Source organism: Bombina bombina, chromosome 1, assembly GCF_027579735.1.
Source record: "Bombina bombina isolate aBomBom1 chromosome 1, aBomBom1.pri, whole genome shotgun sequence".
Lineage (NCBI taxonomy): Eukaryota > Metazoa > Chordata > Amphibia > Anura > Bombinatoridae > Bombina > Bombina bombina.
In genome coordinates, this window is record NC_069499.1 from 358,322,308 (window position 1) to 358,345,938 (window position 23,631).

General features: G+C 41.8%; 1 protein-coding gene across 1 annotated transcript in view; it reads left to right on the top strand.

Annotated features, from left to right (window-relative positions):
* Nucleotides 1-23,631, top strand: part of MGAT5 (alpha-1,6-mannosylglycoprotein 6-beta-N-acetylglucosaminyltransferase) — a 653,341-nt gene that overhangs the window by 491,476 nt on the left and 138,234 nt on the right. The window contains exon 13 of the mRNA XM_053712510.1: nucleotides 3,904-4,053. Within this exon, the coding sequence (XP_053568485.1) occupies nucleotides 3,904-4,053 (150 nt within the window). The remainder of the gene's footprint in view (nucleotides 1-3,903; nucleotides 4,054-23,631) is intronic.

Consider the following 23,631-nt stretch of genomic DNA (forward strand, 5'->3'; position numbering starts at 1 on the left):
ACTGCTTGGAGATTGAACGCTTGATCTTATCAAAACGAGGGTTCTCAGATTCTGTTATTGATACTCTTGTTCAGGCCAGAAAGCCTGTAACTAGAAAAATTTACCACAAAATATGGAAAAAATATATCTGTTGGTGTGAATCTAAAGGATTCCCTTGGGACAAGGTAAAGATTCCTAAGATTCTATCCTTTCTTCAAGAAGGATTGGAGAAAGGATTATCTGCAAGTTCCTTGAAGGGACAGATTTCTGCCTTGTCTGTGTTACTTCACAAAAAGCTGGCAGCGGTGCCAGATGTTCAAGCCTTTGTTCAGGCTCTGGTTAGAATCAAGCCTGTTTACAAACCTTTGACTCCTCCTTGGAGTCTCAACTTAGTTCTTTCAGTTCTTCAGGGGGTTCCGTTTGAACCCTTACATTCCGTTGATATTAAGTTATTATCTTGGAAAGTTTTGTTTTTGGTTGCAATTTCTTCTGCTAGAAGAGTTTCAGAATTATCTGCTCTGCAGTGTTCTCCTCCTTATCTGGTGTTCCATGCAGTTAAGGTGGTTTTACGTACTAAACCTGGTTTTCTTCCAAAAGTTGTTTCTAACAAAAACATTAACCAGGAGATAGTCGTACCTTCTTTGTGTCCGAAACCAGTTTCGAAGAAGGAACGTTTGTTGCACAATTTGGATGTTGTTCGCGCTCTAAAATTCTATTTAGATGCTACAAAGGATTTTAGACAAACATCTTCCTTGTTTGTTGTTTATTCTGGTAAAAGGAGAGGTCAAAAAGCAACTTCTACCTCTCTCTCTTTTTGGATTAAAAGCATCACCAGATTGGCTTATGTGACTGCCGGACGGCAGCCTCCTGAAAGAATCACAGCTCATTTCACTAGGGCTGTGGCTTCCACATGGGCCTTCAAGAACGAGGCTTCTGTTGATCAGATATGTAGGGCAGCGACTTGGTCTTCACTGCACACTTTTACCAAATTTTACAAGTTTGATACTTTTGCTTCTTCTGAGGCTATTTTTGGGAGAAAGGTTTTGCAAGCCGTGGTGCCTTCCATTTAGGTGACCTGATTTGCTCCCTCCCTTCATCCGTGTCCTAAAGCTTTGGTATTGGTTCCCACAAGTAAGGATGACGCCGTGGACCGGACACACCTATGTTGGAGAAAACAGAATTTATGTTTACCTGATAAATTACTTTCTCCAACGGTGTGTCCGGTCCACGGCCCGCCCTGGTTTTTTAATCAGGTCTGATAATTTATTTTCTTTAACTACAGTCACCACGGTATCATATGGTTTCTCCTATGCAAATATTCCTCCTTAACGTCGGTCGAATGACTGGGGTAGGCGGAGCCTAGGAGGGATCATGTGACCAGCTTTGCTGGGCTCTTTGCCATTTCCTGTTGGGGAAGAGAATATCCCACAAGTAAGGATGACGCCGTGGACCGGACACACCGTTGGAGAAAGTAATTTATCAGGTAAACATAAATTCTGTTTTTAGGGGGATATCTGTGTGTGCAGGTGACTATTACTGTGCATAATTATTAGGCAACTTAACAAAAAACAAATATATACCCATTTCAATTATTTATTTTTACCAGTGAAACCAATATAGCATCTCAACATTCACAAATATACATTTCTGACATTCAAAAACAAAACAAAAACAAATCAGTGACCAATATAGCCACATTTCTTTGCAAGGACACTCAAAAGCCTGCCATCCATGGATTCTGTCAATGTTTTGATCTGTTCACCATCAACATTGTGTGCAGCAGCAACCACAGCCTCCCAGACACTGTTCAGAGAGGTGTACTGTTTTCCCTCCTTGTAAATCTCACATTTGATGATGCACCACAGGTTTTCAATGGGGTTCAGATCAGGTGAACAAGGACGCCATGTCATTAGATTTTCTTCTTTTATACCCTTTCTTGCCAGCCACGCTGTGGAGTACTTGGACGCGTGTGATGGAGCATTGTCCTGCATGAAAATCATGTTTTTCTTGAAGGATGCAGACTTGTTCCTGTACCACTGCTTGAAGAAGGTGTCTTCCAGAAACTGGCAGTAGGACTGGGAGTTGAGCTTGACTCCATCCTCAACTCGAAAAGGCCCCACAAGCTCATCTTTGATGATACCAGCCCAAACCAGTACTCCACCTCCACCTTGCTGGCGTCTGAGTCGGACTGGAGCTCTCTGCCCTTTACCAATCCAGCCACGGGCCCATCCATCTGGCCCATCAAGACTCACTCTCATTTCATCAGTCCATAAAACATTAGAAAAATCAGTCTTGAGATATTTCTTGGCCCAGTCTTGACATTTCAGCTTGTGTGTCTTGTTCAGTGGTGGTCGTCTTTCAGCCTTTCTTACCTTGGCCATGTCTCTGAGTATTGCACACCTTGTGCTTTTGGGCACTCCAGTGATGTTGCAGCTCTGAAATATGGCCAAACTGGTGGCAAGTGGCATCTTGGCAGCTGCACGCTTGACTTTTCTCAGTTCATGGGCAGTTATTTTGCGCCTTGGTTTTTCCACACGCTTCTTGCAACCCTGTTGACTATTTTGAATGAAACGCTTGATTGTTCGATGATCACGCTTCAGAAGCTTTGCAATTTTAAGAGTGCTGCATCCCTCTGCAAGATATCTCACTATTTTTGACTTTTCTGAGCCTGTCAAGTCCTTCTTTTGACCCATTTTGCCAAAGGAAAGGAAGTTGCTTAATAATTATGCACACCTGATATAGGGTGTTGATGTCATTAGACCACACCCCTTCTCATTACAGAGATGCACATCACCTAATATGCTTAATTGGTAGTAGGCTTTCGAGCCTATACAGCTTGGAGTAAGACAACATGCATGAAGAGGATGATGTGGTCAAAATACTCATTTGCCTAATAATTCTGCACTCCCTGTATGTATATATGTATATATATATATATATGTATATATATGTGTATGTATGTATATGTATATATGTATATGTATATATGTATATATATGTATGTATATGTATGTATATATATGTATGTATATATGTATGTATATATATATATGTATATATATATGTATATATATATATATATATATATATATATATATATATATACAGGGGCGTATTAAGGCATAGGCCAACAAGTCCCGTGACTAGAGTGGCAAAATTTGGGGGGCGGCACTTGCCCCTTGCCGCTACACTAACTGTGGCAGGCAATCAAAAAAAAATATTTTGGCGGTTTACCGCAGAGCGGTCACATGACCAGCTTTTCACCGACATGGATTGAGTGAGTCACACACATGATCCCCCAGGCAACAACTTGGTAGTTAGGTGAAGTCTGTGGCAACAGAGACAGCCAGGTCATCCTTCAGAGGTCGGTAAAATGAGTACCGTTAAGTTGGGTAATAATAATACCTGTTATAAGTGCCGCGAGTCGATTAAGTTCGAGGTTGTGCGCTATACAAGTTTCCAATTATTATTATATATATATATAATTGTGTGTGTATATATATATATATATATATATATATATATATATATATATATATATATACACACACACACAGTACTTGACAAATCTGTTTAAAAATTAGGAGCCAGTAAGAATATTTAGGAGCCAGGGTTAAGATTCTAGGAGCCAATGGCTCCCAGGCTCCTGGGTTTGTCGGGCCCTCTGTATGTATGTATATATATATTTTTTTTTTTTCTTGCATCACATTTTCACTTACTTTTTAAGGCCCTCAGTAGGTCATATCCTGTAAATATGACAGCTGTTCTGCTTTTATTTGTTTTTAAGCTTGCAATGCAATCTGACAATGGTTATCTCTAGGATGCACATGCCTTTGTGCTTGCTTGTTTTAAAATCCTGTTCTTCAAGTGTTAATTAAAAAAGGAAATATTTACCCAACTGCTACTGTTCTTTTTCCATTTCAGGACAGCAAGTCGTATTTGGATATTATCCACACTTACATGGAAGTTCATGGCACAGTGCATGGAAAAAGTACTGTTCACATCCCTAGTTATGTTAAGAACCATGGCATTCTGAGTGGTCGAGACCTACAGTTTCTCCTCCGAGAAACTAAAGTAAGTTTTTTTTTTTTTTTTTTTTTTTTTTTTTTTTTTAATTTTTATTATTTTGTTTTCTGTTGGTTTGTTTCACAGAATGTATTATGCACTTTTCAGTGTGATAGTGAAACAAGGTAAGTGTCTAATTTGAAGTATCATTTTGTTCTGAGCTGATTCTAAATGAGTAATGAATATATCTAATTACATCGGCTACCAAAATGCGTTTGCTGGATTTTTTATTTTATTTAAACAAATATTTGTTTTTAGGCCCTTCCTATACTTCTTATTATATTTTTATTGCCTGAGCAATACATTAGTTTGTTAAAATATGGGTGCTTTATATTTGTGTATTTTTTTCTGTGTAACCTTTTAATGAAAAGCTCTATTTTGGGCAAAATTCCCTCTGAGCTTATCCAGCCACTTGACAGGGAAACAGAAGAGTTGCCTTTTGAGGCTGCCAGCAAGCATTCATTCTCTTGGAATGGAAATATGTTTTTTTTTGAGTCCGAAATTCCTTTTTCTTTGCAAGAGATACTTTTGTTATCAGGTTGTTTTCTCAAACATTGGTGTGTCCGGTCCACGGCGTCATCCTTACTTGTGGGATATTCTCTTCCCCAACAGGAAATGGCAAAGAGTACCAGCAAAGCTGGTCACATGATCCCTCCTAGGCTCCGCCCACCCCAGTCATTCTCTTTGCCGTTGCACAGGCAACATCTCCACGGAGATGGTTAAGAGTTTTTTGGTGTTTAAATGTAGTTTTTATTCTTCTATCAAGTGTTTGTTATTTTAAAATAGTGCTGGTATGTACTATTTACTCTGAAACAGAAAAGGATGAAGATTTCTGTTTGTAAGAGGAAGATGATTTTAGCAGAAGTTACTAAAATCAATTGCTGTTTCCACACAGGACTGTTGAGATGAAGTAACTTCAGTTGGGGGAAACAGTTAGCAGACTTTTCTGCTTAAGGTATGACTAGCCATATTTCTAACAAGACCATGTAATGCTGGAAGGCTGTCATTTCCCCTCATGGGGACGGGTAAGCCATTTTCTTAGTTAAACATAAAAGAATAAAGGGCTTCAAAAGGGCTTAAAAAACTGGTAGACATTTTTCTGGGCTAAAACGATTGCTTTACTAGGCATATTATGCAGATTCTAACTATTAATGGTTATTATAATCTTTGGGGATTGTTTAGAAAAACGGCAGGCATTGTGTTGGACACCTTTTTCAGATGGGGGCCTTTTCTAGTTATAGACAGAGCCTCATTTTCGCGCCACTAATGCGCAGTTGTTTTTGGAGAACAAGGCATGCAGATGCATGTGTGAGGAGCTAGAATCACTGAAAAAGCTTATAGAAGGCATCATTTGGTATCGTATTCCCCTCTGGGCTTGGTTGGGTCTCAGCAAAGCATATAGCTGGGACTGTATAGGGGTTAAATGTAAAAACGGCTCCGGTTCCGTTATTTTAAGGGTTAAAGCTCTGAAATTTGGTGTGCAATACTTTTATACTTCATACTTTTTCACATATTCAGTAATAAAGTGTTTTCAGTTTGAAATTTAAAGTGACAGTAACGGTTTTATTTTAAAACGTTTTTTGTGCTTTGTTGACAAGTTTAAGCCTGTTTATTAACATGTCTGTACCATCAAATAAGCTATGTTCTATATGTATGAAAGCCAATGTGTCTCCCCATTTAAATTTATGTGATAATTGTGCCATAGCGTCCAAACAAAGTAAGGACAGTAATGCCACAGATAATGATTTTGCCCAAGATGATTCCTCAAATGAGGGGAGTAAACATGATACTACATCATCCCCTTCTGTGTCTACACCAGTTTTGCCCACACAGGAGGCCCCTAGTACATCTAGTGCGCCAATACTTATTACCATGCAACAATTAACGGCTGTAATGGATAACTCTATAGCAAATATTTTATCCAAAATGCCTACTTATCAGAGAAAGCGCGATTGCTCTGTTTTAAACTCTGAAGAGCAAGAGGACGCTGATGATAATTGTTCTGTCATACCCTCACACCAATCTGAAGGGGCCATGAGGGAGGTTTTGTCTGAGGGAGAAATTTCAGATTCAGGAACGATTTCTCATCAAGCTGAACCTGATGTTGTGACATTTAAATTTAAATTAGAACATCTCCGCGCACTGCTTAAGGAGGTATTATCTACTCTGGATGATTGTGACAATTTGGTCATTCCAGAGAAGTTATGTAAGATGGACAAGTTCCTAGAGGTTCCGGTGCCCCCCGACGCTTTTCCTATACCCAAGCGGGTGGCGGACATAGTAAATAAAGAGTGGGAAAGGCCCGGCATACCTTTTGTCCCCCCCCCTATATTTAAGAAATTATTTCCTATAGTCGACCCCAGAAAGGACTTATGGCAGACAGTCCCCAAGGTCGAGGGGGCGGTTTCTACTCTAAACAAACGCACTACTATTCCTATCGAAGATAGTTGTGCTTTCAAAGATCCTATGGATAAAAAATTAGAGGGTTTGCTTAAAAAGATTTTTGTTCAGCAAGGTTACCTTCTACAACCAATTTCATGCATTGTTCCTGTCACTACGGCAGCGTGTTTCTGGTTCGAGGAACTAGAAAAGTCGCTCAATAAAGAATCTTCGTATGAGGAGGTTATGGACAGAGTTCAAGCACTTAAATTGGCTAATTCTTTTATTTTAGATGCCGCTTTGCAATTAGCTAGATTAGCGGCAAAAAATTCAGGGTTTGCTATCGTGGTGCGCAGAGCACTTTGGCTAAAGTCTTGGTCAGCGGATGTATCTTCCAAGACAAAATTGCTTAACATTCCTTTCAAGGGTAAAACATTATTTGGACCTGATTTGAAAGAGATTATTTCAGACATCACTGGGGGAAAGGGCCACGCCCTCCCACAGGATAGGTCTTTTAAGGCTTAAAATAAGCCTAATTTTCGTCCCTTTCGCAGAAACGGACCAGCCTCTAATTCTACATCCTCTAAGCAAGAGGGTAATACTTCTCAACCCAAACCAGCCTGGAGACCAATGCAAGGCTGGAACAAGGGTAAGCAGGCCAACAAGCCTACCACTGCTACCAAAACAGCATGAAGGGATGGCCCCCGATCCGGGACCGGATCTGGTGGGGGGCAGACTTTCTCTCTTTGCTCAGGCTTGGGCAAGAGATGTTCAGGATCCTTGGGCGCTAGAAATAGTTTCTCAAGGTTATCTCCTGGAATTCAAGGAACTACCCCCAAGGGGAAGGTTCCACAGGTCTCAATTATCTTCAAACCAAATAAACACAGGCATTCTTACATTGTGTAAAAGACCTGTTAAAGATGGGAGTGATTCATCCAGTTCCAATAAGAGAACAAGGGATGGGATTCTACTCCAACCTGTTCATAGTTCCCAAAAAAGAGGGAACATTCAGACCAATTTTGGATCTCAAGATCCTAAACAAATTTCTCAAGGTTCCATCGTTCAAAATGGAAACTATTCGAACGATCCTACCTACTATCCAGGAAAATCAATTTATGACTACCGTGGATTTAAAGGATGCGTACCTACATATTCCTATCCACAAGGAACATCATCAGTTCCTAAGGTTCGCTTTTCTGGACAAGCATTACCAGTTTGTGGCACTTCCATTCGGATTAGCCACTGCTCCAAGGATTTTCACAAAGGTACTAGGGTCCCTTCTAGCGGTTCTAAGACCAAGGGGCATTGCAGTAGTACCTTACTTGGACGACATCCTGATTCAAGCGTCGTCTCTGTCAAAAGCAAAGGCTCATACGGACATCGTCCTAGCCTTTCTCAGATCTCACGGATGGAAGGTGAACAAAGAAAAAAGTTCTCTGTCCCCGTCAACAAGAGTTCCCTTCTTGGGAACAATAATAGATTCCTTAGAAATGAGGATTTTTCTGACAGAGGTCAGAAAATCAAAAATTCTAAGCTCTTGTCAAGTACTTCATTCTGTTCTTCGTCCTTCCATAGCGCAGTGCATGGAAGTAATAGGATTGATGGTTGCAGCAATGGACATAGTTCCTTTTGCACGAATTCATCTAAGACCATTACAACTGTGCATGCTCAGACAGTGGAATGGGGATTATACAGACTTGTCTCCGACGATTCAAGTAGTTCAAAAGACCAGAGATTCACTCCGTTGGTGGCTGACCCTGGACAATCTGTCACAGGGAATGAGCTTCCGCAGACCAGAGTGGGTCATTGTCACGACCGACGCCAGCCTGGTTGGCTGGGGCGCGGTCTGGGAACCCCTGAAAGCTCAGGGTCTATGGTCTCGGGAAGAATCTCTTCTCCCGATAAACATTCTGGAACTGAGAGCGATATTCAATGCTCTCAAAGCTTGGCCTCAACTAGCAAAGGCCAAATTCATAAGGTTTCAATCAGACAACATGACTGTTGCATATATCAATCATCAGGGGGGAACAAGGAGTTCCCTGGCGATGGAAGAAGTGACCAAAATAATTCAATGGGCGGAGGATCACTCCTGCCACTTGTCTGCAATCCACATCCCAGGAGTGGAAAATTGGGAAGCGGATTTTCTGAGTCATCGGACATTCCATCCGGGGGAGTGGGAACTCCATCCGGAAATCTTTGCCCAAATAACTCAATTATGGGACATTCCAGACATGGATCTGATGGCGTCTCGTCAGAACTTCAAGGTTCCTTGCTGCGGGTCCAGATCCAGGGATCCCAAGGCGACTCTAGTAGATGCACTAGTAGCACCTTGGACCTTCAACCTAGCTTATGTATTCCCACCGTTTCCTCTCATTCCCAGGCTGGTAGCCAGGATCAATCAGGAGAGGGCCTCGGTGATCTTGATAGCTCCTGCGTGGCCACGCAGGACTTGGTATGCAGACCTGGTGAATATGTCATCGGCTCCACCATGGAAGCTACCTTTGAGACAGGACCTTCTTGTTCAAGGTCCATTCGAACATCCGAATCTGGTTTCCCTCCAGCTGACGGCTTGGAGATTGAACGCTTGATTTTATCAAAGCGTGGGTTTTCAGATTCTGTAATAGATACTCTGATTCAGGCTAGAAAGCCTGTAACTAGAAAAATTTACCATAAAATATGGAAAAAATATATCTGTTGGTGTGAATCCAAAGGATTGCCATGGAACAAGATAAAGATTCCTAAGATTCTATCCTTTCTACAAGAAGGTTTGGAGAAAGGATTATCTGCAAGTTCTCTTAAGGGACAGATTTCTACACAAACGACTGGCAGCTATGCCAGATGTTCAAGCATTTGTTCAGGCTCTGGTTAGGATCAAGCCTGTGTACAGACCTTTGACTCCTCCCTGGAGTTTAAATCTAGTTCTTTCAGTTCTTCAAGGGGTTCCGTTTGAACCCTTACATTCCGTAGATATTAAGTTACTATCTTGGAAAGTTTTGTTTTTGGTTGCAATCTCTTCTGCTAGAAGAGTTTCAGAGTTATCTGCTCTGCAGTGTTCTCCTCCTTATCTGGTGTTCCATGCAGATAAGGTGGTTTTGCGTACTAAGCCTGGTTTTCTTCCTAAAGTTGTTTCTAACAAAAATATTAACCAGGAGATAGTTGTACCTTCTTTGTGTCCGAATCCAGTTTCAAAGAAGGAGCGTTTATTACACAATTTGGACGTTGTCCGTGCTCTAAAATTCTATTTAGAGGCTACTAAAGATTTCAGACAAACATCATCCTTGTTTGTTGTTTATTCTGGTAAAAGGAGAGGTCAAAAAGCGACTTCTACCTCTCTTTCCTTTTGGCTTAAAAGCATTATCCGTTTGGCCTATGAGACTGCCGGACGGCAGCCTCCTGAACGAATCACAGCTCACTCCACTAGGGCTGTGGCTTCCACATGGGCCTTCAAGAACGAGGCTTCTGTTGACCAGATATGTAAGGCAGCGACTTGGTCTTCACTGCACACTTTTGCCAAATTTTACAAATTTGATACTTTTGCTTCTTCGGAGGCTATTTCTTTCATGTAATTAGCAAGAGTCCATGAGCTAGTGACGTATGGGATATACATTCCTACCAGGAGGGGCAAAGTTTCCCAAACCTCAAAATGCCTATAAATACACCCCTCACCACACCCACAATTCAGTTTTACAAACTTTGCCTCCTATGGAGGTGGTGAAGTAAGTTTGTGCTAGATTCTACGTTGATATGCGCTCCGCAGCAAGTTGGAGCCCGGTTTTCCTCTCAGCGTGCAGTGAATGTCAGAGGGATGTGAGGAGAGTATTGCCTATTTGAATGCAGTGATCTCCTTCTACGGGGTCTATTTCATAGGTTCTCTGTTATCGGTCGTAGAGATTCATCTCTTACCTCCCTTTTCAGATCGACGATATACTCTTATTTATATACCATTACCTCTGCTGATTCTCGTTTCAGTACTGGTTTGGCTTTCTACAAACATGTAGATGAGTGTCCTGGGGTAAGTAAATCTTATTTCTCCAACATAGGTGTGTCCGGTCCACGGCGTCATCCTTACTTGTGGGATATTCTCCTCCCCAACAGGAAATGGCAAAGAGCCCAGCAAAGCTGGTCACATGATCCCTCCTAGGCTCCGCCTACCCCAGTCATTCTCTTTGCCGTTGTACAGGCAACATCTCCACGGAGATGGCTTAGAGTTTTTTAGTGTTTAACTGTAGTTTTTATTATTCAATCAAGAGTTTGTTATTTTGAAATAGTGCTGGTATGTACTATTTACTCAGAAACAGAAAAGAGATGAAGATTTCTGTTTGTATGAGGAAAATGATTTTAGCAACCGTAACTAAAATCCATGGCTGTTCCACACAGGACTGTTGAGAGCTATTAACTTCAGTTGGGGGAACAGTATGCAGTCTCTTGCTGCTTGAGGTATGACACATTCTAACAAGACGATGTAATGCTGGAAGCTGTCATTTTCCCTATGGGATCCGGTAAGCCATGTTTATTACGATCATAAATAAGGGCTTCACAAGGGCTTATTAAGACTGTAGACTTTTCTGGGCTAAATCGATTAATTATTAACACATATTTAGCCTTGAGGAATCATTTTATCTGGGTATTTGATATAAGAATATCGGCAGGCACTGTATTAGACACCTTTTTCCTTAGGGGCTTTCCCAAAGCATAAGCAGAGCCTCATTTTCGCGCCGGTGTGGCGCACTTGTTTTTGAGAAGCATGGCATGCAGTCGCATGTGTGAGGAGCTCTGATACTTAGAAAAGACTTTCTGAAGGCGTCATTTGGTATCGTATTCCCCTTTGGGCTTGGTTGGGTCTCAGCAAAGCAGATACCAGGGACTGTAAAGGGGTTAAAGTTTAAAACGGCTCCGGTTCCGTTATTTTAAGGGTTAAAGCTTCCAAATTTGGTGTGCAATACTTTTAAGGCTTTAAGACACTGTGGTGAAAATTTGGTGAATTTTGCATTATTCCTTCATGTTTTTTCGCAATTGCAGTAATAAAGTGTGTTCAGTTTAAAATTTAAAGTGACAGTAACGGTTTTATTTTAAAACGTTTTTGTACTTTGTTATCAAGTTTATGCCTGTTTAACATGTCTGAACTACCAGATAGACTGTGTTCTGAATGTGGGGAAGCCAGAATTCCTATTCATTTAAATAAATGTGATTTATGTGATAATGACAATGATGCCCAAGATGATTCCTCAAGTGAGGGGAGTAAGCATGGTACTGCATCATTCCCTCCTTCGTCTACACGAGTCTTGCCCACTCAGGAGGCCCCTAGTACATCTAGCGCGCCAATACTCCTTACTATGCAACAATTAACGGCTGTAATGGATAATTCTGTCAAAAACATTTTAGCCCAAATGAACACTTGTCAGCGTAAGCGCGGCTGCTCTGTTTTAGATACTGAAGAGCATGGCAACGCTGATACTAATATCTCTGAAGGGCCCCTAACCCAGTCTGATGGGGCCAGGGAGGTTTTGTCTGAGGGAGAAATTACTGATTCAGGGAACATTTCTCAACAGGCTGAACCTGATGTGATTGCATTTAAATTTAAGTTGGAACATCTCCGCATTCTGCTTAAGGAGGTATTATCCACTCTGGATGATTGTGACAAGTTGGTCATCCCGGAGAAACTATGTAAAATGGACAAGTTCCTAGAGGTGCCGGGGCTCCCAGAAGCTTTTCCTATACCCAAGCGGGTGGCGGACATTGTTAATAAAGAATGGGAAAGGCCCGGTATTCCTTTCGTCCCTCCCCCCATATTTAAAAAATTGTTTCCTTTGGTCGACCCCAGAAAGGACTTATGGCAGACAGTCCCCAAGGTCGAGGGAGCGGTTTCCACTTTAAACAAACGCACCACTATACCCATAGAGGATAGTTGTGCTTTCAAAGATCCTATGGATAAAAAATTAGAAGGTTTGCTTAAAAAGATGTTTGTTCAGCAGGGTTACCTTCTACAACCAATTGCATGCATTGTCCCTGTCGCTACAGCCGCATGTTTCTGGTTCGATGAGCTGATAAAGGCGGTCGATAGTGATTCTCCTCCTTATGAGAAGATTATGGACAGAATCAATGCTCTCAAATTGGCTAATTCTTTCACCCTAGACGCCACTTTGCAATTGGCTAGGTTAGCGGCTAAGAATTCTGGGTTTGCTATTGTGGCGCGCAGAGCGCTTTGGTTGAAATCTTGGTCGGCTGATGCGTCTTCCAAGAACAAGCTACTTAACATTCCTTTCAAGGGGAAAACGCTGTTTGGCCCTGACTTGAAAGAGATTATCTCTGATATCACTGGGGGTAAGGGCCACGCCCTTCCTCAGGATCGGCCTTTCAAGGCAAAAAATAAACCTAATTTTCGTCCCTTTCGTAGAAACGGACCAGCCCGAGGTGCTACGTCCTCTAAGCAAGAGGGTAATACTTCTCAAGCCAAGCCAGCTTGGAGACCAATGCAAGGCTGGAACAAGGGTAAGCAGGCCAAGAAACCTGCCACTGCTACCAAGACTGCATGAAATGTTGGCCCCCGATCCGGGACCGGATCTGGTGGGGGGCAGACTCTCTCTCTTCGCTCAGGCTTGGGCAAGAGATGTTCTGGATCCTTGGGCGCTAGAAATAGTCTCCCAAGGTTATCTTCTGGAATTCAAGGGACTTCCCCCAAGGGGGAGGTTCCACAGGTCTCAGTTGTCTTCAGACCGCATAAAAAGACAGGCATTCTTACATTGTGTAGAAGACCTGTTAAAAATGGGAGTGATTCATCCTGTTCCATTAAGAGAACAAGGGATGGGGTTCTACTCCAATCTGTTCATAGTTCCCAAAAAAGAGGGAACGTTCAGACCAATCTTAGATCTCAAGATCTTAAACAAGTTTCTCAAGGTGCCATCGTTCAAGATGGAAACCATTCGAACTATTCTTCCTTCCATCCAGGAAGGTCAATTCATGACCACGGTGGATTTAAAGGATGCGTATCTACATATTCCTATCCACAAGGAACATCATCGGTTCCTAAGGTTCGCATTCCTGGACAAGCATTACCAGTTCGTGGCGCTTCCTTTCGGATTAGCCACTGCTCCAAGGATTTTCACAAAGGTACTAGGGTCCCTTCTAGCTGTGCTAAGACCAAGGGGCATTGCTGTAGTACCTTACTTGGACGACATTCTGATTCAAGCGTCGTCCCTTCCTCAAGCAAAGGCTCACACGGACATCGTCCTGGCCTTTCTCAGATCTCACGGATGGAGAGTGAACGTGGAAAAGAGTTCTCTATCTCCGTCAACAAGGGTTCCCTTCTTGGGAACAATAATAGACTCCTTAGAAATGAGGATATTTCTGACAGAGGCCAGAAAAACAAAGCTTCTAGACTCTTGTCGGATACTTCATTCCGTTCCTCTTCCTTCCATAGCTCAGTGCATGGAAGTGATCGGGTTGATGGTAGCGGCTATGGACATAGTTCCTTTTGCGCGCATTCATCTAAGACCATTACAACTGTGCATGCTCAGTCAGTGGAATGGGGATTATACAGACTTGTCTCCGAAGATACAAGTAAATCAGAGGACCAGAGACTCACTCCGTTGGTGGCTGTCCCTGGACAACCTGTCACAAGGGATGACATTCCGCAGACCAGAGTGGGTCATTGTCACGACCGACGCCAGTCTGATGGGCTGGGGCGCGGTCTGGGGATCCCTGAAAGCTCAGGGTCTTTGGTCTCGGGAAGAATCTCTTCTACCGATAAATATTCTGGAACTGAGAGCGATATTCAATGCTCTCAAGGCTTGGCCTCAGCTAGCGAGGGCCAAGTTCATACGGTTTCAATCAGACAACATGACAACTGTTGCGTACATCAACCATCAGGGGGGAACAAGGAGTTCCCTAGCGATGGAAGAAGTGACCAAAATCATTCTATGGGCGGAGTCTCACTCCTGCCACCTGTCCGCTATCCACATCCCAGGAGTGGAAAATTGGGAAGCGGATTTTCTGAGTCGTCAGACATTGCATCCGGGGGAGTGGGAACTCCATCCGGAAATCTTTGCCCAAGTCACTCAGCTGTGGGGCATTCCAGACATGGATCTGATGGCCTCTCGTCAGAACTTCAAAGTTCCTTGCTACGGGTCCAGATCCAGGGATCCCAAGGCGGCTCTAGTGGATGCACTAGTAGCACCTTGGACCTTCAAACTAGCTTATGTGTTCCCGCCGTTCCCTCTCATCCCCAGGCTGGTAGCCAGGATCAATCAGGACAGGGCGTCGGTGATCTTGATAGCTCCTGCGTGGCCACGCAGGACTTGGTATGCAGCTCTGGTGAATATGTCATCGGCTCCACCTTGGAAGCTACCTTTGAGACGAGACCTTCTTGTTCAGGGTCCGTTCGAACATCCGAACCTGGTTTCACTCCAGCTGACTGCTTGGAGATTGAACGCTTGATCTTATCGAAGCGAGGGTTCTCAGATTCTGTTATCGATACTCTTGTTCAGGCCAGAAAGCCTGTAACTAGAAAGATTTACCACAAAATTTGGAAAAAATATATCTGTTGGTGTGAATCTAAAGGATTCCCTTGGGACAAGGTTAAGATTCCTAAGATTCTATCCTTCCTTCAAGAAGGATTGGAAAAAGGATTATCTGCAAGTTCCCTGAAGGGACAGATTTCTGCCTTGTCTGTGTTACTTCACAAAAAGCTGGCAGCTGTGCCAGATGTTCAAGCCTTTGTTCAGGCTCTGGTTAGAATTAAGCCTGTTTACAAACCTTTGACTCCTCCTTGGAGTCTCAATTTAGTTCTTTCAGTTCTTCAGGGGGTTCCGTTTGAACCCTTACATTCCGTTGATATTAAGTTATTATCTTGGAAAGTTTTGTTTTTAGTTGCAATTTCTTCTGCTAGAAGAGTTTCAGAATTATCTGCTCTGCAGTGTTCTCCTCCTTATCTGGTGTTCCATGCAGATAAGGTGGTTTTACGCACTAAACCTGGTTTTCTTCCAAAAGTTGTTTCTAACAAAAACATTAACCAGGAGATTATCGTACCTTCTCTGTGTCCGAAACCAGTTTCAAAGAAGGAACGTTTGTTGCACAATTTGGATGTTGTTCGCGCTCTAAAATTCTATTTAGATGCTACAAAGGATTTTAGACAAACATCTTCCTTGTTTGTTGTTTTTTCTGGTAAAAGGAGAGGTCAAAAAGCAACTTCTACCTCTCTCTCTTTTTGGATTAAAAGCATCATCAGATTGGCTTACGAGACTGCCGGACGGCAGCCTCCCGAAAGAATCACAGCTCATTCCACTAGGGCTGTGGCTTCCACATGGGCCTTCAAGAACGAGGCTTCTGTTGATCAGATATGTAGGGCAGCGACTTGGTCTTCACTGCACACTTTTACCAAATTTTACAAGTTTGATACTTTTGCTTCTTCTGAGGCTATTTTTGGGAGAAAGGTTTTGCAAGCCGTGGTGCCTTCCATTTAGGTGACCTGATTTGCTCCCTCCCTTCATCCGTGTCCTAAAGCTTTGGTATTGGTTCCCACAAGTAAGGATGACGCCGTGGACCGGACACACCTATGTTGGAGAAAACAGAATTTATGTTTACCTGATAAATTACTTTCTCCAACGGTGTGTCCGGTCCACGGCCCGCCCTGGTTTTTTTAATCAGGTCTGATAATTTATTTTCTTTAACTACAGTCACCACGGTACCATATGGTTTCTCCTATGCAAATATTCCTCCTTAACGTCGGTCGAATGACTGGGGTAGGCGGAGCCTAGGAGGGATCATGTGACCAGCTTTGCTGGGCTCTTTGCCATTTCCTGTTGGGGAGGAGAATATCCCACAAGTAAGGATGACGCCGTGGACCGGACACACCGTTGGAGAAAGTAATTTATCAGGTAAACATAAATTCTGTTTTTCTGTGACACTCTAAGCTATGGTTGGGCACTTTGTTTATAAAGTTCTAAATATATGTATTCAAACATTTATTTGCCTTGACTCAGAATGTTCAACATTCCTTATTTTCAGACAGTCTGTTTCATATTTGGGATAATGCATTTGAATTAATCATTTTTTCTTACCTTCAAAAATTTGACTCTTTTTTTCCCTGTGGGCTGTTAGGCTCGCGGGGGCTGATAATGCTTCATTTTATTGCGTAATTCTTGGCACAGACTTTTTTGGCGCAAAAAAAAAAAAAAAATCTTTTCCGTTTCCGGCGTCATACGTGTCGCCGGAAGTTGCGTCATTTTTTGACGTTATTTTGCGCCAAAAATGTCGGCATTCCGGATGTGGCGTCATTTTTGGCGCCAAAAGCATTTAGGCGCCAAAAAATGTGGGCGTCTTATTTGGCGCTAAAAAAATATGGGCGTCGCTTTTGTCTCCACATTATTTAAGTCTCATTTTTCATTGCTTCTGGTTGCTAGAAGCTTGTTCTTTGGCATTTTTTCCCATTCCTGAAACTGTCATTTAAGGAATTTGATCAATTTTGCTTTATATGTTGTTTTTTCTCTTACATATTGCAAGATGTCTCACGTTGCATCTGAGTCAGAAGATACTTCAGGAAAATCGCTGTCTAGTGCTGGATCTACCAAAGCTAAGTGTATCTGCTGTAAACTTTTGGTAGCTATTCCTCCGGCTGTTGTTTGTATTAATTGTCATGACAAACTTGTTAATGCAGATAATATTTCCTTTAGTAAAGTACCATTGCCTGTTGCAGTTCCTTCAACATCTAAGGTGCAGAATGTTCCTGATAACATAAGAGATTTTGTTTCTGAATCCATCAAGAAGGCTATGTCTGTTATTTCTCCTTCTAGTAAACATAAAAAATCTTTTAAAACTTCTCTCCCTACAGATGAATTTTTAAATGAACATCATCATTCTGATTCTGATGACTCTTCTGGTTCAGAGGATTCTGTCTCAGAGATTGATGCTGATAAATCTTCATATTTGTTTAAAATGGAATTTATTCGTTCTTTACTTAAAGAAGTACTAATTGCTTTAGAAATAGAGGATTCTGGTCCTCTTGATACTAATTCTAAACGTTTAGATAAGGTATTTAAATCTCCTGTGGTTATTCCAGAAGTTTTTCCTGTTCCTAATGCTATTTCTGAAGTAATTTCCAAAGAATGGGATAAATTGGGTAATTCATTTACTCCTTCTAAACGTTTAAAGCAATTATATCCTGTGCCGTCTGACAGATTAGAATTTTGGGACAAAATCCCTAGAGTTGATGGGGCTATTTCTACCCTTGCTAAACGTACTACTATTCCTACGTCAGATGGTACTTCGTTTAAGGATCCTTTAGATAGGAAAATTGAATCCTTTCTAAGAAAAGCTTTTCTGTGTTCAGGTAATCTTCTTAGACCTGCTATATCATTGGCTGATGTTGCTGCAGCTTCAACTTTTTGGTTGGAAACTTTAGCGCAACAAGTAACAGATCATGATTCTCATAATATTATTATTCTTCTTCAGCATGCTAATAATTTTATTTGTGATGCCATTTTTGATAGTATTAGAGTTGATGTCAGGTTTATGTCTCTAGCTATTTTAGCTAGAAGAGCTTTATGGCTTAAGACTTGGAATGCTGATATGGCTTCTAAATCAACTCTACTTTCCATTTCTTTCCAGGGTAACAAATTATTTGGTTCTCAGTTGGATTCTATTATCTCAACTGTTACTGGTGGGAAAGGAACTTTTTTACCACAGGATAAAAAATCTAAGGGTAAAAACAGGGCTAATAATCGTTTTCGTTTCTTTCGTTTCAACAAAGAACAAAAGCCTGATCCTTCATCCTCAGGAGCAGTTTCAGTTTGGAAACCATCCCCAGTCTGGAATAAATCCAAGCCTGCTAGAAAGGCAAAGCCTGCTTCTAAGTCCACATGAAGGTGCGGCCCTCATTCCAGCTCAGCTGGTAGGGGGCAGGTTACGTTTTTTCAAAGAAATTTGGATCACTTCTGTTCACAATCTTTGGATTCAGAACATTGTTTCAGAAGGGTACAGAATTGGTTTCAAGATGAGACCTCCTGCAAAGAGATTTTTTCTTTCCCGTGTCCCAGTAAATCCAGTGAAAGCTCAAGCATTTCTGAATTGTGTTTCAGATCTAGAGTTGGCTGGAGTAATTATGCCAGTTCCAGTTCCGGAACAGGGGATGGGGTTTTATTCAAATCTCTTCATTGTACCAAAGAAGGAGAATTCCTTCAGACCAGTTCTGGATCTAAAAATATTGAATCGTTATGTAAGAATACCAACGTTCAAAATGGTAACTGTAAGGACTATCTTGCCTTTTGTTCAGCAAGGGCATTATATGTCCACAATAGATTTACAGGATGCATATCTGCATATTCCGATTCATCCAGATCATTATCAGTTCCTGAGATTCTCTTTTCTGGACAAGCATTACCAGTTTGTTGCTCTGCCGTTTGGCCTAGCTACAGCTCCAAGAATTTTTACAAAGGTTCTCGGTGCCCTTCTGTCTGTAATCAGAGAACAGGGTATTGTGGTATTTCCTTATTTGGACGATATCTTGGTACTTGCTCAGTCTTTACATTTAGCAGAATCTCATACGAATCGACTTGTGTTGTTTCTTCAAGATCATGGTTGGAGGATCAATTTACCAAAAAGTTAATTGATTCCTCAGACAAGGGTGACCTTTCTGGGTTTCCAGATAGATTCAGTGTCCATGACTCTGTCTTTAACAGACAAGAGACGTCTAAAATTGATTTCAGCTTGTCGAAACCTTCAGTCACAATCATTCCCTTCGGTAGCCTTATGCATGGAAATTCTAGGTCTTATGACTGCTGCATCGGACGCGATCCCCTTTGCTCGTTTTCACATGCGACCTCTTCAGCTCTGTATGCTGAATCAATGGTGCAAGGATTACACAAAGATATCTCAATTAATATCTTTAAAACCGATTGTACGACACTCTCTAACGTGGTGGACAGATCACCATCGTTTAATTCAGGGGGCTTCTTTTGTGCTTCCGACCTGGACTGTAATTTCAACAGATGCAAGTCTCACGGGTTGGGGAGCTGTGTGGGGATCTCTGACGGCACAAGGAGTTTGGGAATCTCAGGAGGTGAGATTACCGTGCAATTTTCAGAGCTCTTCAGTTTTGGCCTCTTCTGAAGAGAGAATCGTTCATTTGTTTTCAGACAGACAATGTCACAACTGTGGCATACATCAATCATCAAGGAGGGACTCACAGTCCTCTGGCTATGAAAGAAGTATCTCGAATTTTGGTTTGGGCGGAATCCAGCTCCTGTCTAATCTCTGCGGTTCATATCCCAGGTATAGACAATTGGGAAGCGGATTATCTCAGTCGCCAAACGTTGCATCCGGGCGAATGGTCTCTTCACCCAGAGGTATTTCTTCAGATTGTTCATGTGTGGGAACTTCCAGAAATAGATCTGATGGCGTCTCATCTAAACAAGAAACTTCCCAGGTATCTGTCCAGATCCCGGGATCCTCAGGCGGAGGCAGTGGATGCATTATCACTTCCTTGGAAGTATCATCCTGCCTATATCTTTCCGCCTCTAGTTCTTCTTCCAAGAGTAATCTCCAAGATTCTGAAGGAATGCTCGTTTGTTCTGCTGGTAGCTCCGGCATGGCCTCACAGGTTTTGGTATGCGGATCTGGTCCGGATGGCCTCTTGCCAACCGTGGACTCTTCTGTTAAGACCAGACCTTCTGTCGCAAGGTCCTTTTTTCCATCAGGATCTGAAATCCTTAAATTTAAAGGTATGGAGATTGAACGCTTGATTCTTGGTCAAAGAGGTTTCTCTGACTCTGTGATTAATACTATGTTACAGGCGCGTAAATCTGTATCTAGAGAGATATATTATAGAGTCTGGAAGACTTATATTTCTTGGTGTCTTTCTCATCATTTTTCTTGGCATTCTTTTAGAATACCGAGAATTTTACAGTTTCTTCAGGATGGTTTAGATAAGGGTTTGTCCGCAAGTTCCTTGAAAGGTCAAATCTCTGCTCTTTCTGTTCTTTTTCACAGAAAGATTGCTATTCTTCCTGATATTCATTGTTTTGTACAAGCTTTGGTTCGTATAAAACCTGTCATTAAGTCAATTTCTCCTCCTTGGAGTTTGAATTTGGTTCTGGGGGCTCTTCAAGCTCCTCCGTTTGAACCTATACATTCATTGGACATTAAATTACTTTCTTGGAAAGTTTTGTTCCTTTTGGCAATCTCTTCTGCCAGAAGAGTTTCTGAATTATCTGCTCTTTCTTGTGAGTCTCCTTTTCTGATTTTTCATCAGGATAAGGCGGTGTTGCGAACTTCTTTTGAATTTTTTCCTAAAGTTGTGAATTCCAACAACATTAGTAGAGAAATTGTGGTTCCTTCATTATGTCCTAATCCTAAGAATTCTAAGGAGAAATCGTTGCATTCTTTGGATGTTGTTAGAGCTTTGAAATATTATGTTGAAGCTACTAAGTCTTTCCGAAAGACTTCTAGTCTATTTGTTATCTTTTCTGGTTCTAGAAAAGGCCAGAAAGCTTCTGCCATTTCTTTGGCATCTTGGTTGAAATCTTTAATTCATCTTGCCTATGTTGAGTCGGGTAAAACTCCGCCTCAGAGGATTACAGCTCATTCTACTAGGTCAGTTTCTACTTCCTGGGCGTTTAGGAATGAAGCTTCGATTGATCAGATTTGCAAAGCAGCAACTTGGTCCTCTTTGCATACTTTTACTAAATTCTACCATTTTGATGTATTTTCTTCTTCTGAAGCAGTTTTTGGTAGAAAAGTACTTCAGGCAGCGGTTTCAGTTTGAATCTTCTGCTTATGTTTTTCATTAAACTTTATTTTGGGTGTGGATTATTTTCAGCAGGAATTGGCTGTCTTTAATTTATCCCTCCCTCTCTAGTGACTCTTGTGTGGAAAGATCCACATCTTGGGTAATCATTATCCCATACGTCACTAGCTCATGGACTCTTGCTAATTACATGAAAGAAAACATAATTTATGTAAGAACTTACCTGATAAATTCATTTCTTTCATATTAGCAAGAGTCCATGAGGCCCGCCCTTTTTTTGTGGTGGTTATGATTTTTCTATAAAGCACAATTATTCCAATTCCTTATTTTATATGCTTTCGCACTTTTTTTATCACCCCACTTCTTGGCTATTCGTTAAACTGAATTGTGGGTGTGGTGAGGGGTGTATTTATAGGCATTTTGAGGTTTGGGAAACTTTGCCCCTCCTGGTAGGAATGTATATCCCATACGTCACTAGCTCATGGACTCTTGCTAATATGAAAGAAATGAATTTATCAGGTAAGTTCTTACATAAATTATGTTTTTTGGGAGAAATTTTTTGCAAGCCGTGGTGCCTTCCATTTAGGTGACCTGATTTGCTCCCTCCCTTCATCCGTGTCCTAAAGCTTTGGTATTGGTTCCCACAAGTAAGGATGACGCCGTGGACCGGACACACCAATGTTGGAGAAAACAGAATTTATGCTTACCTGATAAATTACTTTCTCCAACGGTGTGTCCGGTCCACGGCCCGCCCTGATTTTTTAATCAGGTCTGATGAATTATTTTCTCTAACTACAGTCACCACGGTATCATATGATTTCTCCTATATATATTTCCTCCTGTCCGTCGGTCGAATGACTGGGGTGGGCGGAGCCTAGGAGGGATCATGTGACCAGCTTTGCTGGGACTCTTTGCCATTTCCTGTTGGGGAAGAGAATATCCCACAAGTAAGGATGACGCCGTGGACCAGACACACCGTTGGAGAAAGTAATTTATCAGGTAAGCATAAATTCTGTTTTTTTCTTGCAGAGCTTCATTATCTAGTCAAGGTTTTAATAGTAGTTTTATACATTTCTACTTATTAGAGGGACATGGAAGCTGAGCTTAAACTTTCATGATTAAGACAGACATGTAGTTTTACGATTTTTAAATTTACTTCCATCTACTGCTATACTATGCCAACATAATAATCTATACCACTGGCTTCTGTGCTTTCTGCTGATTGGTTTGCTTTAGCACAAGACGACCAATTTGTTCAATTGGAGCCAGAGCAGAAATGTAGGGCAGATCCAATTTTATAGATGTTTATAGAGATTACGAGATGTTAGAAAAATGAATATATACAATATACCTGTATGCAATGAACAGAGTTACTGTGTTAAGAGACATATAAAAGTGCAAATAGAAAATGCTCTAGTTTAGAATATAGAACGGCTCCTCAACTGTGGAATAACCTCTCTGAAAGCACCAAATCCTCCAGCAACCTGAGATCCCTGAAAAGAAAAACCACTCAATCTTGTAAAGACTGTAAATTATAAAAAGACCTTGTATCTAGATTCTAAAAACATCCTCTCATATATACACTTTACACTCCCCTATGACACCTTATAGAAACAACCCAGAATTGCCAACTTCAGATTATCCTTTCCCACAAAATTTCACTTCACACATGAAGGAGTTTGCCCTGAAAGACATAATGAAAGGGAACAAACTTTTCTTTCTCAAGACACGGTGAGTCCACGGATCATCAATTACTGTTGGGAATTTCACTCCTGGCCAGCAGGAGGAGGCAAAGAGCACCACAGCAAAGCTGTTAAGTATCACTTCCCTTCCCACAACCCCCAGTCATTCTCTTTGCCTTGATGCATGGAGGAAGTAAAGTAGGTGGCTGAAGAAGAGTCTCTATCCGTAGTGTTTTCTCAGGAGTAGATGTCTCAGGGTGCGTGCTTGTAGAGACATTCCTGGGTGTTGTGACCATGGATGCCATCCTGCTGGGCTGGGAATCAGTCTGGGTCTTGTTTAAGAGCAGGGATTATGGACTCGGAAGTGTCTGCTCTCCTCTCTAACATCTTGGAGTTGGGAGCGATTTATGATGCTCTGATGACTTGGCCGCATTTGTCCTTAACTGGGTTCCAGTCAGACATTATCACCTCAATGGTTTCATCAACCACCAGGGAGGAACTCGGAGCTCCTTTGCCATGTAGGAGGTGACTTGGATTGTTCAGTGGGCGGAAGCTCACAATTGTTGTTGATTTTCAGTCTACATTCCAGAAGTGGACTACTGGGAAGCGAATTTTCTGAGAAGATAGCCTTTTCTCTAGGTGAGTGGGAACTCATTGAGGAGGAGTTTTCCAACTTAACGTTGGTTTTGACAACATTTAGGCAAATGGCCAAATTGCCTAGGTACGGTTCAAGGTCGAGATCCACAGGCAGTTCTGATAGATGCTCTGGCAGTTCCTTGGGATTTCAGA